Source organism: Dendrobates tinctorius, unplaced genomic scaffold (assembly GCF_039654945.1).
Source record: "Dendrobates tinctorius isolate UK_male_01 unplaced genomic scaffold, ASM3965494v1 ptg000011l, whole genome shotgun sequence".
NCBI lineage: Eukaryota > Metazoa > Chordata > Amphibia > Anura > Dendrobatidae > Dendrobates > Dendrobates tinctorius.
The window spans coordinates 50,752,404-50,770,184 of record NW_027361679.1 but is presented as its reverse complement, the minus strand read 5'-3'; the positions used below and the strand labels follow the sequence as shown (position 1 = coordinate 50,770,184).

Here is a 17,781-nt window from a genome sequence, read left to right as displayed (position 1 = left end):
TAAAAAAAGGCGATTCAGAATAATATTAGGTATGTTGCCAAACGGGCACCTACACTTAGCACTATTCTTTCCCCCAGTCTTTTTACTAGTGAGAGTGGCCAGACAGAAGGATCCTCATGGATGACACTAAAGGGTTTTTATAAATGTGGTGCAGCTAGATGTAAAACCTGTAATTTTGCACAAAAAGGAAAAACATTTTTTTCTATGGTAAATAAAAAAACATTTACCATTAAAAACTTAATAAATTGTAATTCCTCCTACATTGTATATTTAATATCATGCAGAATTTGTAACATCCAATACACTGGTTGCACCACGGGACCCCTGAAGGTCAGAATCAGGAGGCATCTCTCAGATGTGTCTAATCATAATGCTGTTGCGGTTTCGGCAGTTTCAAAGCACTTTGCCACAGTTCACAAGGGGGATGTCAGTGGCTTTTACTTCATGGGAATAGAACAGGTGCACAGACCGATCCGGGGTGGAGATCACAGAAGGAAACTCTTGAACAGGGAGTCCTTCTGGATCTTCACCCTGGGCACAAGATATCCAGATGGAATGAATAGCCGACAGGATCTTATATTGCATTATTAAATACGTTTATCTCAGACTCTCATTTAGGGGTTGCAATATATTGTATGGATCGTTTGTTGTGTATTGGTTGGGGTTTTCTCATTTGGAGATTTATCAAATATTTTTATATAAAATAAAAAGAAAGAAAGAGAAAAGAGAAGGGAAAGGAGAAAGGAAGGAAAGGGAGAGAGGGAAAAGAAGAAAGGGAGAAAGGAGGAGAAAAGAGAAAAAAAATTTTAAAAGTTTTTTTGGAGATATTTTCATTTCGTTTTTTTTTTTTTTTTGTTTTTTTTTCTTTTTTCTCCTTTATATTAATCTGATAAATAAAAATATGATAAAGAAAGGAATGAGGTAAGGAAGAAGGTGTAGGAGGAAAAAAATTGGGAAGAGAAAAGACTGCTCTTTGATACAGTTCAGATTATGTGATTTTTGTGTATCCAGTAGACATCATACTTATTTAATGTGGATAAAAATTTCTCTTAGGAATTGTCCCTAATAATGATGGGATGATGTCTTGGTGGATACTGAATTTACCTATATATTTGATTGCGTGTTTTTTTTTTTTTTTTTTTTTGTACATATCCTTTTGTAGTATAATTTATGGTACATTATTTATGGGACATGAATATGTGATATGTACTTTAAAATATGTGGTTGAAATTATTGATGTTCATATTCATCTTTTTTATTTTACATTAGGAGTTTTTATATCTCCTTTTAAAAGGAAAAAGGAAAAGGGAGAAAGAGAGGGGAAAGGAAAGAAAGAGAGAAAAAAAGATAAAGTATATTATGCATGTTATTTATATTATTTTGTCTACACTGACTGTTTTTCCTTCCATTCTGTTTGGCTCTCCTACCATTACCATATCAGGAGCTCCTTTGGAGCAGTTCACACATCTGTTTCTGATTATTGGAGGTGGGAGAATCCAACATAAGGAAGTTGGTTGCATTTAATGTCAGAACATGATTAAGACCTGAGGCATCGAAACGCGTTGTTCTGCAGTCATCCGACTGATATGCTGTACCTGCTGGAATTTTAATATGCATTGGCACAATAAAATGGATTTTTAATTTTCCATTCCTAGCGCTGGAACTTTCTTCCCTTTTTTCTACTATTGATTGACTGCCTAGTCAAATCCGTGCGCAGGATTTGGATCCTACCAGCAAGGCAGTGCGGTGAGCTGGATTAATCTGTTCTTTTACTCAATATAATTAAAAGTACTAAAAATGCTAATACCAAATGTGCTTACATCTTTGGACCACTTGACACATTTTTTACCTGATGAAGACTTAGTGGGAACCTGTCAGCAGGATTATTGTGCTGAGTAACCTACACACAGTGTCAGGTCGGCGCCGTTATACTGATTAAAAGGATACCTGGGTGATGAAATCCATCTTGTGGTTGTTGTTTAATCTTTATTTGTAGTTTTCAGATAATGATATGCTTGTGCTCCGGGGCGGCCTGGGGCGAGGGGGTCTTCATGTGGTGCTCTGCATACATATTCATCTGTATTGGCTTATGACAGTTCATTGATCCCTTTGACCTGCCCACTATTTTACATACCTAATATAATATGTTTTTAAAAAAAAAAAATTTCACATTCAGCAGGTACTGGCAGCTGTAGCATGATCACATCTATAATATACATGTATTTATTTCATGTAGTTATATAAATGTATTCAGAAAAAAAAATCTCTCTCAAAATGGAGCCGGCCAATAGTTGTTACTGCGCAGGCTCCACCGGTGCCATTTTGCTAGAGGAAAAAAAATGCCTGCGCAATAGCATCTATTGGATCTTGGTGGAGACTATTTTTTTTTTCTCCTCTAGCAAAATGGCGTCGGCGGTGCCTGCGCAGCAGCATCCATCGGATCTTGGTGGAGACTATTTTTTTTTCCTCTAGCAAAATGGCGTCGGCGGCGCCTGCGCAGTAGCATGATACAGTGGATAATATGCCTGTTTTCCTTTTAATTAGACATAGTTTTGTTTGAAAAAAAATATCAATTAAAATGGCACCGGTGGCCAAGTCTGAGCAAGTAGCAACTATTGCGTTCCCCTACATTTTACTGCGCAAGCCTCTCCGCCATTTTGGTACAGAAAAAAAATTAGGCGCCATTTTGATTAAGATCATTTTTTTTCAAACAAAACTATATGTCTAAATAAAACAAAAACAGGCATATTTTCTACCGTATCATGCTACAGCGCAGGTGCCGCCGCCTGCCTGATGAATGTGAATTTTTTTATTTTTTTCAAAGCATATTCTATGCATGATGTAAAATAGGGGGCAGGTCACTGAGGGATCAGTGACCTGTCAAAAGAAATAAGGATGAATATTTAAGCAGAGCACCACATACAGACCACCAACCCCAGAGGCCGCCACAAAGCACGAGAAATTTCATTTTTTGAATCAGATCTTTTTTATTAAACATTCAGGAATCAATACAGAAAGAATATGACATCTTATATAGCAAGTAAAATTTACATTGAGAGCAAATATTATTTAAAGGGTAAAACTCTTCCTGTGTAAGAATAAATAAAAAGAAGAAATCTCAAAACACAGATATTTGCATAAAATTGAGCCTATAAACAACATGGCTCCACAAATAAACAAAAATCAAAATTATACATCAGTGCCTCATTTCAGCGGGAAAACCATCCCCGCCAGCCGCGCCACTCCGCATCATATTTCGCGCCCCCCCGCCCCCCACGGATATCAGGTCCAATCCACCCCAGCTCCCTCCCACCGCGCCACTCAAAATCTACTTCGCCACAAAGGGCACTAGACTTTATTTTCACCCCCCAAGCATCCCCTCATCGCAAGCACAACAGCAACTGGTCCAACATCGCATCCCGTACCAGTGCGCCCGAGGGGAGACCCGGTGACTCCATCCATGGCTGCCAAATTTTGTAAAACTTTCTTAATGCATTTCTTTTTAAATAAGCCCCCCTTTCCAATCTGATGACATTATTTAGTTTATTTTTAAGCTCTGACAATGTTGGTGGCATAGGATCCAACCAATGATATGCAAGTATCTTTCTTGCCTGATACAGGATGCGTGCTATTCCCAGGGCCACTGCAGAGTCCGGGTCAACCCCCTCCTCCCACAAATTCAACAAACATAGACGAGGTGACGACGAGAAATTTCATTAATTGAAAACTGCAAATAAAGCTTAAACAACAACAACAAGACGGATTTCATCAACAAAGGTATTTTAATCAGTATAACGGCGCCGACCTGACACTGTCTGTAGGTTACTCAGCACAATCCTGCTGACTGGTTCACTTTAAATTTAAAGTAGAAAACGCATTCATTTCAGCACTTTTCTTTTAATACTTTATATTTTATTGGATTATTTTGTTTTACTTTTTGTAACTAATAAATAAGCAATATTCTGTTAACACAAGTTGAAAACACCTAATAGAACCTCATTCTTCTACTACTGGAATCCATCTGATATATCTACAGTACCCTGACCTTGCCTAAAGGTATTTCATTAGGGAGTGCCTCCCTTTCTCTCCCCTATTTGCATATAGTATTATTCTAAAGATGCAATAGGAATATGGTGATTATTTTATAAAATCCATACTGTCATGTGGAGGGAAGATCCCGGGGAAAGTTGCGGTGCCTCTGGATGATTGGGTAAAATGCCAATACTGAACATATGTCTGTCTTGGGGGGCCTGATTTGTGGATGCACTAGAAATCTGTAAAGAAAAAAACAGCAAAACAATTACACAAATACTGTGAGATTAGTAGAACTTGGCTGAAAAGTGATTCTGTAGCAGGGATATCCCAAACACACTGATGAACTATCTTCAGCATAAAGAAGAACATAGAGCCCTGGAAAGTGATGATATGGCCCCACAGAGCCCGCAACATAATCAAGTCTGTCTGGGATTACATAAAGAGACAGAAGGATCTGCACAAGCCTACATCCACAGATCTGTGGTTAGTTCTCCAAGATGTTTGGATCAACCCCAAAAACTGTACCTAGAAGAAATTATGCTGTGATGCCGTTTTGAAATTTTAAAACAGAGATCCTACCACATACGAGTATTTGATTCAGATTTCTCTTTCATTTATTCACTTTGCATTTTGTTAATGGATACAATGTAACTATTAACATTTCTAGATTTGAAAGCATTTTTACTGTGAAACCAATGTCTCAAATGTTGCATGTTCGTGCAGAATTTTGCACAAACTGGAATTTTTAAGCATGTTAAAAATGATGGTTGGAACATAAATTCATTTAAGTAAAACAATGACTTGTCTACAGAATTCAACCTTTTTTACGATTTGTTTTGTATAGAAATGCATTCATAAATTTGTCATACTTCATGAAAACGGTTATTCTCAACCTTTTTTCTAATTTTTTAAGTTTTGGCACGCATACTAAAAATGTTTTAAATGGTCTAAAACATTTGAGATATTTGGCACACACATTTATGACAAGGAAATACTGCAAATTTTTGGGTTTAAATGCAGTGATAAGTATTTTTGTATCCGTGTGTTGTTTAGCAAACAGTCTATCAGGTGTGTAATACAAGTTGATTTTATGTTCTTACTAGCTAGAAATATAATTTTCCTTTGAGGGTAGTGGGTAGTGAGTTCATTACCAGACAAGATGGTAGTAATTTAAGAGAGCGTTAAAAAGATTTGCTTACATCTGCATCAAATGTTCCCAGTTCACTCCTTATCTGTCTGTGTTATCTAGTGAGTTACTCTGTAAATTGCTTTAATCACCTGTACTGATGGATTGCCAGGGTACAATCATCAAGAGGTCCTTGTAATAATGACTCCGATGAACTCTACGTGCTCAAACTCCCGGAATAGACAGATGCTTGTCTCTTCGGCAGAGGAGCTGGCCAAGGATATCAGTGTGTGAAATCATCTTTTGCCATCTTGGCTTATATGTATAATAACATATTTCAGTTGCATGCATAATTAAAGAGGATTTCCGCCTAAAATGTAATATTGCTATTACAATTTGTAGCCGTAGCTTGGCCATTATGTACGTTTTTACCTATAGAAAGCTTTTTCCAACAGAGTCAGGGCAACGTGACTCTACAATAGTAGTCAGCTTATCCCAGAAACAGATAGTCAAACTGGTACCAGAATCTGTCATTAATAAACAGAGAGCTTTAATGATTGTTTTATGATCTGCTAAATTAAAGAGTCAAAGGTGCAGTCCCTACTAACTGTGACTCAGCAGATAAGTTCCAAATACTCTAAGCATAACTATGTATTAACCAAACTGCTCTCATTTATTACCACAGGACTCATGTTGCAGTTTAGATGGAAATCCGCTTTAATCTACTGTAAACGTATATGAAATGTCAGCAGACTGAAATTCCTGGATATGTTTTAATCAACAAGTAGGACAGCTGCATCCCTGATTTCCTCTTTATGTTCAGTTTGTTTGGTGGAGATAGTGACACCAGCACTGATAGGGCGCTGGGCGTCACGTGTCATTCTACCGCATCACAGCCCCAGGACCGAGAGTGCCGACACCACTGGAACAGAGTCAGTACAGGAGGCAAGTATAGGCTTTATTATGTTATCGGTGCACAACATTTAGGCCCCTTTCACACATCAGTTTGTTGCCTTTAGTCATGATCCGTCGCAGATTGTGAAAAACTGATGCAACAGATCCGTTTTTTCATTTGTTTCTTCCGTTTTACGACGGATCGTTAAAAACGCCCACAGATAGACAGATCTATAAATAGATAGAGACAAATAGATATGGGATAGATAGATAATATGGATATATCTATAGATATATCTATGGATATATCTATATATATCTATGGATATATCTATGGTTATATCGCAAGCTGACCGGAGGTGAACTGATTAGCGTGGGAAAGTTTCTGAACTTTTTCCCACGCTGTCAGTTGACTGCGGGGAGTCTGCGCAGGCTCACTGAAGTCATCGGTAGTCACTGAGGCTGCGCGGAGTCCCCAGCTGACCTGAGGTGAACTGACAGCGTGGGAAAAAGTTCAGAAACTTTCCCACGCTAATCAGTTCATCTCCAGTCAGGTGGGGAGGCTGCGCAGACATGATTTCATTCATTCTGCAGTGGCTTACAGAGGGGCCGGTAGCATTAGCAACGGTCCCTGTTGTAAACTAGTTAACCCCTAGTGATGGATTGCAACGGGGGACCTGACTGAACTGCGGAGAGGTATGGATATTGTTGTTTTTTTTTTTTGTTACAATAGAACAAGGGATTCATTTGGATTGGCAGAATAATAAATATGGTCAAAAACTTTGTGTCATTATTTCATTAAAATAATTTTTAATGTGTGTAATGTGTGTGCATTTTTAACCCTCTACTTCTATAGGATTAATAATGGATAAGGTGTATTATTGACACCTCTCCATTACTAACCTGGCTTAATGTCACCTTTCAATTGCAAGGTGACATTAACCCCTTATGAACCCATATGCCACTGATACATGGCAGTGGGAATAGAGAGGCTAAGTGCCAAAAACGGCGCATCTGTAAGATGCGCCTTTTCTGGGGTGGCTTGGGGCAGATATTTGTAGCCGGGGGGGGGGCAATAACCATGACCCCTTCCTAGACTATTAATATCTGACCTCACTCACCCTCTCTGGTGGAGAAAATTGCCCGGGAGCCCAAGCAATTTTTTTCCTAGCAGTCAAAATTTTTCCTAACACAAACGAATACATTTATTAAACACTGACATATATAAATCGTTTTGATATGCCATGGTTTACTATATGTAAACCATGTGTCATATCATTTTGAGTTCTGTAATGATTTTACAGAAGACGGCAATCGATTTAGCGGCTATTATGCTATGTAGAACTCTATGAACTATAAATATATACGTGTCTCAATGACGTGTGTATATATATATATATATATATATACACACACACACATATATATATGTATGTGTGTATATATATATATATATATATATATATATATATAGTGTATTCTATGCGTATATATCTATTCTTTCGATTTATTAAACATGTCAGTGTGATTTTACGGTATCGGAGCATGCTCTGTTAAAAATAAAAGGAATTTGTCGCCGGATTCCATCATTTGACGGACTACGACAGATCCTGCACCCATAGGCTTCCATTCCAGCAAACGACGGATGACGACGCATTAGTCGCCGTCCGATTTTTCGACGGAGACAAAAAACATTACACCCGCAGCTGTTACAGACACGTCAGCTGTTCAAATCAGCTATGTTCCGGAAAATCTGCAGACTCACTGGAGCGCCCAGAAGACAGGGGGAGCCAACCTTACCTTAGATGCAACTATACATCTAAGGTTGGAAAGGGGTTAAGAAGGGGTTGTCCTAGTACTGGACAACACTTTTAATAGGGTGATCATTTTGGACTATTTATGCGAATGGTTACCCTCATGATGATGATCACTGGTATGTCAAAGGAAGCATAGGACAGGTGGCTGCCAAAAACTTTATGTGATCAGCTATCATGTCAAAAACACCTACTAAATTTTGTATACTGCATATATTCAAAGTCTTTTTTTTTTTTGCACAATTTCTGTAGGAATTTTCATTTGCAAATCTTCCATTCATGCCTATTTGAAACCTAAGAAATATGCAAAAAAGTATAGAAATAATATAGAGGTACTATAGTATAAAATTATGAAACATAACTAACGAGAAAAACATGTCAAACAACAATTATCAGTTCTAACAGAACACTATAAATGAAAAACACCATTGTACCTGGAAACTGAAAGAGTCTCTTCCTTGTGAATGGGCACCTGAATGTCTGTACCAAAGAAGGCCTTCATTGATGTCCTGTTGGGTGAAAGAGGTGGCTGGCGTGGCAAATCGCCCATCAGGCAGTCGCTGCCAGCTATTGGCTGGACCATCAGCTGACATGGGAACCAGAAGGACAACATCACCTAAAATAAGTAACTAAGTAAGTCTTTGTAAGTCTATTTCTGATCCAAACAGGTTTCCATGAAAGGGTAGGTTCACAGGAGGGGAGATACTGCAATTTCATGAATTACACTAGAAACCACAGGAACGTCCACAGCGACAAATTAACACCAAACTGTGTGGATGTTAGTACAGATCAGCCTATATATTTGACACCCTGAATAGAGCAAAATTAAAAAAATAAACGGTATATTCACCACCTTTGGCACTTCGATGGCTCTCTTGCCTGGCTCTCTTTGTCTCTACTTATCCTGTCCTCCTCTGAGCCTTGTCTCTTACGAAAACTGCAATCTGTGGTTGATTATGGCAGTGACCAAGGATAACACATCATCACAATAGACCATGTTTTACAGAAACCAGCAGAAGACTGGGCAAAGTGTTTATTTTTCATTTTTAGGGGTTGTAAATTTAGCCTGTAATCCGCAACCAATAGGAGTTATTGTGGATTGACTTAAGAAATAATCTAAGTGGGGGAGACCCCAACAAATCTGCAACCAAATTATAACAAATTGACATGTTGGGGATTTCAATTTTAAATTACGGTATACAAATATTCAAAAGGCATTTAACGTTAATCCTGGGTAGAGACATATCAATGTTCGTTTCTCCATAAATAGTTTAAGGAAATTTTACATGCAGTGGATTAATCATATCATAACCTACATATGGAAACAAAATAGCCATCAACCACTCCAAAAGAAAATAAAAAATAAATCATATTTTATTAATTAAGCACATTTAAAAAGACATGAATCATACTAAAATAAAGACACATGTATGAGGAATGCGGATTCGACAAAGTGGATAATTCAAGTAAAGAAAAAGAGGTGACGCTAAACCAGGTGTGATTTGAAACATAATACCAAGTCTACTCAGCTTACGATTAAATAAAATGGCTGCCAAAAGACAATACATATGCGTAGTCTAAAATATACCTCTTTTTAGTCCACATCGTCTATTAGAATAAAGCCAAGTAAAATCATTGCTTACCCATAGTGTAATTACAGAATCATGAAGATCATGACCACCCCAACGCATGTTTCGCACAAATGCTTTTTCAAGGGGAGTGTCTTTAGCTGTATTACCCTCTTTGTCGAATCATCATACATGTGTCTTCCTTTTTGTATGATGCATATGACTTTTTAAATATATTTAATAAAATATGATTGATTTTATATTTTCTTTGTGAGTTAACGATGGATATTTTGTATCCATATGTAGGTTATTACTAAATCATGTTGTGGAATTTCTCTGGAAATCATAAGTGCATCCACCTGGTGTACATTCTCTAAAACATCCATATAGTTATAATTACACGGAACTACATTATACTGTATAAATAAAAGACAATATTCCCAGAAAGTGCCCTTAGGCTGTGTGCCCACGTAGCGATTTTTAAGCGTTTTTGCCACGATTTTCGGCGCGAAAATGTTTAAAAATCGTGTACAGAACGCCCCCCATGCATTCCTATGGCATTCCGCACATGCTGTGCTAATGCTGCGCTTTTTTCCGCTGCGGAATCGCATCGCGGAAAAAAATCGCAGCATGCTCATTCTTTTGTGCGGAATCGCAAAGAATTGCTGCGATTCCGCACCCATAGGAATGCATGAGAATCGCTTTCTTCCAGCATGTGGCTATGCCCACCATGCGGGAAGTTAAGCGTCTCATGTGCGGTTGGTACCCACGGTGTGGAGGAGAGGAGACTGTCCTCCAGGCCCTGGGTACCATACCCCTGTAAAAAAAAGAATAAAAAATAAAAAATTGGGGTATATTTACCTTCCGGCATCCCGCGCTGCATTCCCGACCTAAGCGTTCCCAGTAATGCCTTGCGGCACGGTCCAGTGATGACGTAGTCTCGCGTGACTCTAGCGGTCTCGCGAGATGCTATAGCAACGCGAGACTACGTCATCACAGGTCTCGCAAGGCATTACTGCGAACGCTGTGGCCCGGGAATGCAGCGCGGGACGCCGGAAGGTACACCGATTTTTTTATTTTTTTAAGCATTTTAACATTCTATCTTTTACTATTGATGCCGCATAGGCGGCCTCAATAGTAAAAACCTGGTCACACTTGTCAAACACTATGTTTGACGAGTGTGACCAACCTGTCAATCACTTTCCAAGCGATGCTTCAAATCGCTTGGAAAGTGCTTGAATATCGCACACGAAAATCGCGGCAAAATCGCGATCATAATCGCGGTAAAATCGCGCGATTTCTGGGAAGGAGTCCGGTTTTTGGTGTGCGTTTTAACACGCACCGTGGGCACATAGCCTCAAAAATATTTCTAGAGCATGCTAGATACACGAGAAAGATGAAAGTGTAATTTTCAGTAATCACCAAATTGTGGATGTTCACTGGTAATGGTGTACAGGATATCAGAGTCAGCCACACCGAAGGCTCTAGCATGCAGGAGTCTATTTGATATCTGAAGCATTCCTCCTTCTGGAACCCATACGGCTGAGTTTAGTACAAGCTGTATCCCGCCATTTATCTACAGTTAAGGGAAGAAAAGGGTAAAGCATTTAAGACTAGGAATCAGGACATCGCATTAACCCCTTAAGGAAGCAGCCAATTTTCGTTTTTGACATTTGATTTTTTCTCCTCTCCTTTTTCAAATAAACATGACTTTTTTTTGTCTGTCAACATAGCCATATGATGTTGACAGACAAAAAATCATATGCATAATATTACAATATTTTGGTAGGCTAAACAAATCTTGAACTTTATAAAAAAAAACAAAAAAAAAACAAATTTGGTTTGTGCTGACATTTTCTGAAACCCATATATTGACAATTCTTTTGTTTTCCCCATGGCTCGCAATCCAGAAACGTCAGTGGCTGGATGAAAGATCCAGAGTCTGTCTGGATCCCAGAAACTCACTCAGCTTTTATGCACACACTGATTACAAGTAAACAGGTCACAGGTGAAGATGTTACCTTTAGTAGCCATTCAAACCCATTTGTGTCAACTTCTGTGCATGTTATCAGGCCAAAATCACCAGGGTATGTGAACTTTTGATCAGGGTAATTTGGATGTTTTGGGTTGTCATTATGATTTAAAAAGAGAAAACACAGTAGTTTGTCAATAAATGACTTCATCCAACCACTAAACCATGAGTGAAGAAAATGTTTTGGTGTTATCATGTTATCATTCATATTCTCTGAAAAAATGCCAAGAAAGAAAAAATTCTGCCGGGGTATGTAAACTTTTGAGCCTAACTGTACCATGAAACACTGTGAAAATTATCATCAAGAAGTGGCTTAAATTTGGCACAACTGTTACATTACCTAGAACTATACGTCCCTCAAAAATTAATAAAAAGACATTAAAAAAAGGTACGGTAGGCTGCCAAGAGTCCTATAACATTAAAGAAGCTTAAGGAATGTCTGGCTAGTACTGTGTGTCTACTGCATGTGACAACAATCAACCATATTCTTTATATATCTGACCTGTAGGGTACTCTGTCAAGACAGAAGTCTTTTCTTACAAAGAAAAACATCAAAGCCAGTCTATGCTTTGCCAAATCCAAATGGAAAAACGTGTTATATTCTGATGAGATCTAGGTTGATCTTTTTGGACAATACTCCAAAAGGTATGTTTGGTGTGAAGACAAAAATGCGCACCAAAATAACACCATATACACAGTGAAGCATGGTGAAAGCAGCATTATGTTTTGGGGCTGTTTTTCGGCAGCTAGAATTAAGTCTCTAATCATGGTGTTTGAAGAAAGCATACATTTTGGGAAACAGAAAAGTAACTGAGATTAAACTGAAGAAAAGTGATGTAGCTTCATAGAATAAATAGAATGAATTGCTTTATACTAAAACAACCCAAACTATCAACTGTCAAATTCCTGCACAGTTATGAATTGTGAAGGGAAAAGTCTGAAGAGCCAATATTCCTGCTGCTAAATTATTTATAGGTTTTGTGTGGAGTATACTGACCAGTGCACTCGGTTTCCTTCTTTCACAGTTTTCATGTATAGGTGAACTGTCTAAAATATTACTGATCGGGTATCTGTGCCTGAAGCGCCATATGCCTTTTTGCCATACACTTGTATAGTTTTTTTATTTACCAGCATTATAAAAATTTAAGACTAGTGATAATTGTATCAAATAAAAATAGATAAATCTTGAATAAATACCTTTTCAGTAATTTTGACATAAAAGAGAATGTTTTGGAAGTAGTATCCATCATTTGCCTGGAAAACAATTACATCCGACTGACTTTCAGAGCCATCATGGATATAATGAAGAGCTCCATTTGTAATGTCATCAAGCCGGAATTTGTGGATGGGGGTGTTCCCTGGGGGTATCACCAGCTGTCCATATTTTGGAGCAGTTAGAACAACAACTGTAACATCCTGCGGATTATCATCATCTCTTAGATCAAGGACAGAGCTAGTAATAGATCCAACTTCACCTTTGCCAACCATTAATTCTTCATTCCTTAGAATGTATGGTGCCTGAGGAGATAGGGAAGAATTAAAATATCATATAACAAATATCAGTCAAATAAAAAAAAAATAACTAAAGCACATCTATACACCACAGACCAAATTATTAATCTGATTTAATAATAATCAAAATTATTCCATGGCTGCCCTGGATAACAGTACATAAAAGGATCCTACCAGACAAAGGTTTTCTAAGACTATCTGATTGTTTATTATTCAAAAGAATGCTTAGCTTATTTAGCAGAAACTTTATTAAATACATTGCGGTGAATCACCAAGACTGACATCTTGGATGCTCGCACTGAACCAGTCTTGCTGGAGAACATGGCGCAATGCCGCTTAATGAATTCGGTGCATCTCCTCAGTGGTGAGTGCATCTCCTCAGTCGTGTGCGCCTCCAAGGATCACACCAGAATTGCTACTCCAATCAGAGACTGGAATAGCATTTCTGGAGTACAGAAAGCATGCACTAACGATTAATTTGATTGGCAAGCGGGGTACACCCTGTCCCGATTCCTCTCAACGCCTCTCACTTTAGCAAAACTGATTCATACTGGCATGACAATGCCAAAAGTCAAAACATTTTTTGAGCAACTCCATTTTCACTTTTCAGTGTAAAATTTGAGTAGTCTGCCCATTTATGTTTAATTTTATCATTATTTTCAATATCTAAAATTATTATTAGTGAATGAAAACATACCGTATATACTCATGTATAAGCCGACCCGTGTAAGCCGACCCCCCTATTTTTGCCACAAAAAATTGGGAAAACTTATTGACTCGCGTATAAGCCTAGGGTGGAAAATGCAGCAGCTACAGGTAAATTTCAAAAATAAAAATAGATTCCAATAAAAGTAAAATTAATTGAGACATCAGCAGTTTAAATGTTTTTGAATATCCATATTGAATCAGGAGCCCCATATAATGCTCCATACAGTTCATGATGGGCCCCATAAGATCCTCCATACAAAACACACCCCACATAATGCTGCACAAAGGTTAATAATGCCTCCAATGCTCCATAGAATAATATGCCCCATATGCTGCCCCATAAAGGTTATGGCCCCATAAGATGCTCCATAAATTATGCCCTATAAGATTCTCCATAGATTATTCCCCCAAAAAATGCTCCATAGATTATGTCCCATAAAATGCTCCATAGATTATGCCACATAAAATGCTACATAGATTATGCCCCATAAAATGCGCTATAGATTATGCCCCATAAAATGCTCCATAGATTATGCCCACATAAGATGCTTCATAGATTATGCCTCAATAAAATGCTCCATAGATTATGCCCCTTATGATGCTCCATAGATTATGCCCCCATATGCTGCTCCATAGATTAGGCCCCATATGCTGCTCCATAGAATATGCCCCATATGCTGTTCCATAGACTATGCACCATATATTATGCCCCATATGCTGCCCCATAGAATATGCCCCCATATGCTGCCCCATAGAATATGCCCCCATATGCTGCCCCATAGAATATGCTCCCATATGCTGCTCCACAGAATATGCCCCCATATGCTGCCCCATAGAATATGCCCCCATAGGCTGCCCCATAGAATATGCCCCCATATGCTGCCCCCATAAAATGCTCCATAGATTATGCCCACATAAGATGCTTCATAGATTATGCCTCAATAAAATGCTCCATAGATTATGCCCCTTATGATGCTCCATAGATTATGCCCCCATATGCTGCTCCATAGATTAGGCCCCATATGCTGCTCCATAGAATATGCCCCATATGCTGTTCCATAGACTATGCACCATATATTATGCCCCCATATGCTGCCCCATAGAATATGCCCCCATATGCTGCCCCATAGAATATGCTCCCATATGCTGCTCCACAGAATATGCCCCCATATGCTGCCCCATAGAATATGCCCCCATAGGCTGCCTCATAGAATATGCCCCCATATGCTGCCCCCATAAGATGCTCCATATATTATGTCCCCATATGCTGCTGCAAAAAAGCCATAATCACCTCTCCTGCTCATGACTCGGCACCTGAGATATTCACCTGTCCAGAGTCCATTGCTGCTCACCGCTGTCTGCTGCTTCCTGTGTCAGTGACTGTTCAGCCAGCAGAGGGCGCAGCAGCACTAACCACGTCACCGCGCCCCCTGCTGCCTAAACGTCACTAACACAGGACGCAGAAAGACAGCGATGAGCAGCAATGGACCCGGGGACAGGTGAATATCACTATACTTACCCCCCTCCTGGCGCGGTCTCTGCAGCCCCGCTTCTCCACGGTCTCCCTTCCTGCCTTCAGCGGTCACGTGATACCGCTCATTACACTCATGAATATGCACATATTCATGAGTTTAATGAGCGGTACCACGTGACTGCTGAAGCCATTATGCTTCTTAGCATTATTGGAGGCATTTTTTTGTTATTTTGACCATTTCTCTTTTTCTGAAAATAAATACAAAATTTGGTGCTTGGAAATTCGAAGACATGTTGTCAGTAGTTTATAGAATAAAAGAGCGATTTACATTTTACTCAAAAATATACCTATAAAGAGAAAAGTCAGACAAACTGAACATTTTGCAGTGGTCTCTTAATTTTTGCCAGAGCTGTATTCTAAAGGAGAGTGTACCAAGGACATCCAAATATACAAGAAAATAGTCTTCATTAATGACAGATGATTAGCGAACAGAAATGATTAAAACCATCTAAAAAACAATCATATATATAAGATAGATTTAATAGCTGTGTGAACTAACTTTATCTCGAGTTTCACGTATCAAAGCTGTAATTGTTTTTAAGAAGTGTTTTTATCGTGTCTGCAATCTAATCATGTGTCATTAACAAATATTCTACTTTTGTATATGTGGCTGTAACTTTATTGTACACTGCTCCATCTCTTCTTCCTTTTGATAAAATGATAATTACCTTTGTTGACACTGCTTGTATGTTGATTGTCTGTGGCTGGGAGTAAAGATGCCCATCACTGACTTTTAGTGAAAAGAAGCCTTTCCTGCACGACAATAAGAAGTATAAGTAAATCACATTAAAACATTAGCAAAAGTGCAAGTATGTGACAGGGACCTCTTCATAATGCAACTATGTGCGTGAAAAAATCATCATATGTATTCTGTTCATCAAGTGGAAATATGATTGCGTAGAGTAAAAGATCATCTATTCTTGGTAAAAATTGGGTGTTCCTTCAAAAACGCACATTTTTAGGAAAAGATATGCAATAATTTCAAAATAATGCTTATTTTTCATACTAACAGATGATTGTTTCCTATTTAGCCATTATGCTACGATCAGCAGGGGGACATTTAATCAGAAGCCATATATAAAATGATCAGGCGAGTCTACAAACAACGTAATGTATAGTAACTTATTTAGGAACAGAACATTTTTATTTAAATTTCAGCAGATACATTTTATACGCTTCAAAAAACCGGGGCACTGTAAATGCTTACTTAAGACTATTGGTGACTTTCGAGTAACATTATGGCAAAAGTAAAAAGCTTCAGAGTAAATGCAAATTTGACAGTAAATGCAATAACATGATTAGTCATGTGCAATCTGAATCCTGCCAAAGAAAATCAACATCTCACTGGAGTCTCGTTGAAGTCACCTACCGGAAACCAAAAGGCTAATGAATGAAGTTTTCTACAACTTAGCAAAATGCCCCCTCGTAGGCAGCAGTCAGGAACAGTGCAATTTCTAATAAGCACTCCAGCGTGACTCTGCTTGGCTGAACTTAGAGAACTTAAAGGAAGCAATCATCACAAAATTCCCTAATGTTTAAATCAGGTTTTTGTGTACATGCAGTTTTAACAAACATTTGGCATATGAGTATATATATATACTAGCTTAGCCCGTGCGACATTTTCGCACATTGGTCATTGAGGGCGCAGGCAATTTCAGAAAAAGCAAGCTGGTCAAATGTAAATGTATTTAATGAGCTGATGAACACAGACAGGTATTTATATATGTAGATTGGTAATACAATAAATTGTTTTGAGAAGTAGAAGCCAAAAAACGTTTTCCGGATGAGGTGCCACCTGCAGGTCATTGTGTCTTTCTGCACGTTTATGAAAATGAATGTTTAAACTGTATTTAGTGATAAAATCATGGATGTGTGGTTTGTTTGGCTCTTTTCTTGCTGAAGGGAGCAAGTTTACCTTTGAAATAGTGTATCGTGTGTGTGTGTGGGGCGAAGTAATCAGCGAAAAAGCAGTGCATGTTTACAAATGTGCTGGTAGTGTGCTTTGGGGTACTGTGGTGCCACCTGCAGGTAATTTTTACTTACTGCAGGTTTATGAAAATTAATGTTTAAACTGTATTTTGTGATCAAATCATGGATGTCTGATTTGTTTGGCTATTTTCTTGATGAAGATAATAGGATACACACATATATATATATATATATATATATACACACACACACACACACACATATATAGATACACACACGTATATATATAAATATATATATATATATATATGTGCATAAATACATATATACGTACACATATACACATACCGTACATATAATATGCCAATTTGAGTGCTATACAAATTACAGGAAAAAGAGTAAAATGTAAAGTTTTCCTGTTGTTTATTCCATTAACAAAGTGCATCTGGCTGAGAGGGATGGGAGCAGTAACACCATGATTTTCTACAAGTTTTGTTTAAAAGGACACATGCTTTAATGGTCTGTGCTCTTTTCTTCTAGTGATTCATACATCATAAACTGGTTCACACTTTTCTAGCAAACAAAGAATAATCAGGAGTTTTCAGAATTGACAGGGTAATACTTGATGA

General features: G+C 38.2%; 1 protein-coding gene across 1 annotated transcript in view; it reads right to left on the bottom strand.

Annotated features, from left to right (window-relative positions):
• Positions 1–17,781, bottom strand: part of FRAS1 (Fraser extracellular matrix complex subunit 1) — a 692,624-nt gene that overhangs the window by 178,985 nt on the left and 495,858 nt on the right. The window contains exons 28-32 of the mRNA XM_073542109.1: positions 15,892–15,976; positions 12,667–12,987; positions 10,860–11,013; positions 8,304–8,485; positions 4,158–4,274 (exon numbers count right to left, since the gene is read on the bottom strand). Of these exons, the coding sequence (XP_073398210.1) occupies positions 4,158–4,274; positions 8,304–8,485; positions 10,860–11,013; positions 12,667–12,987; positions 15,892–15,976 (859 nt within the window). The remainder of the gene's footprint in view (positions 1–4,157; positions 4,275–8,303; positions 8,486–10,859; positions 11,014–12,666; positions 12,988–15,891; positions 15,977–17,781) is intronic.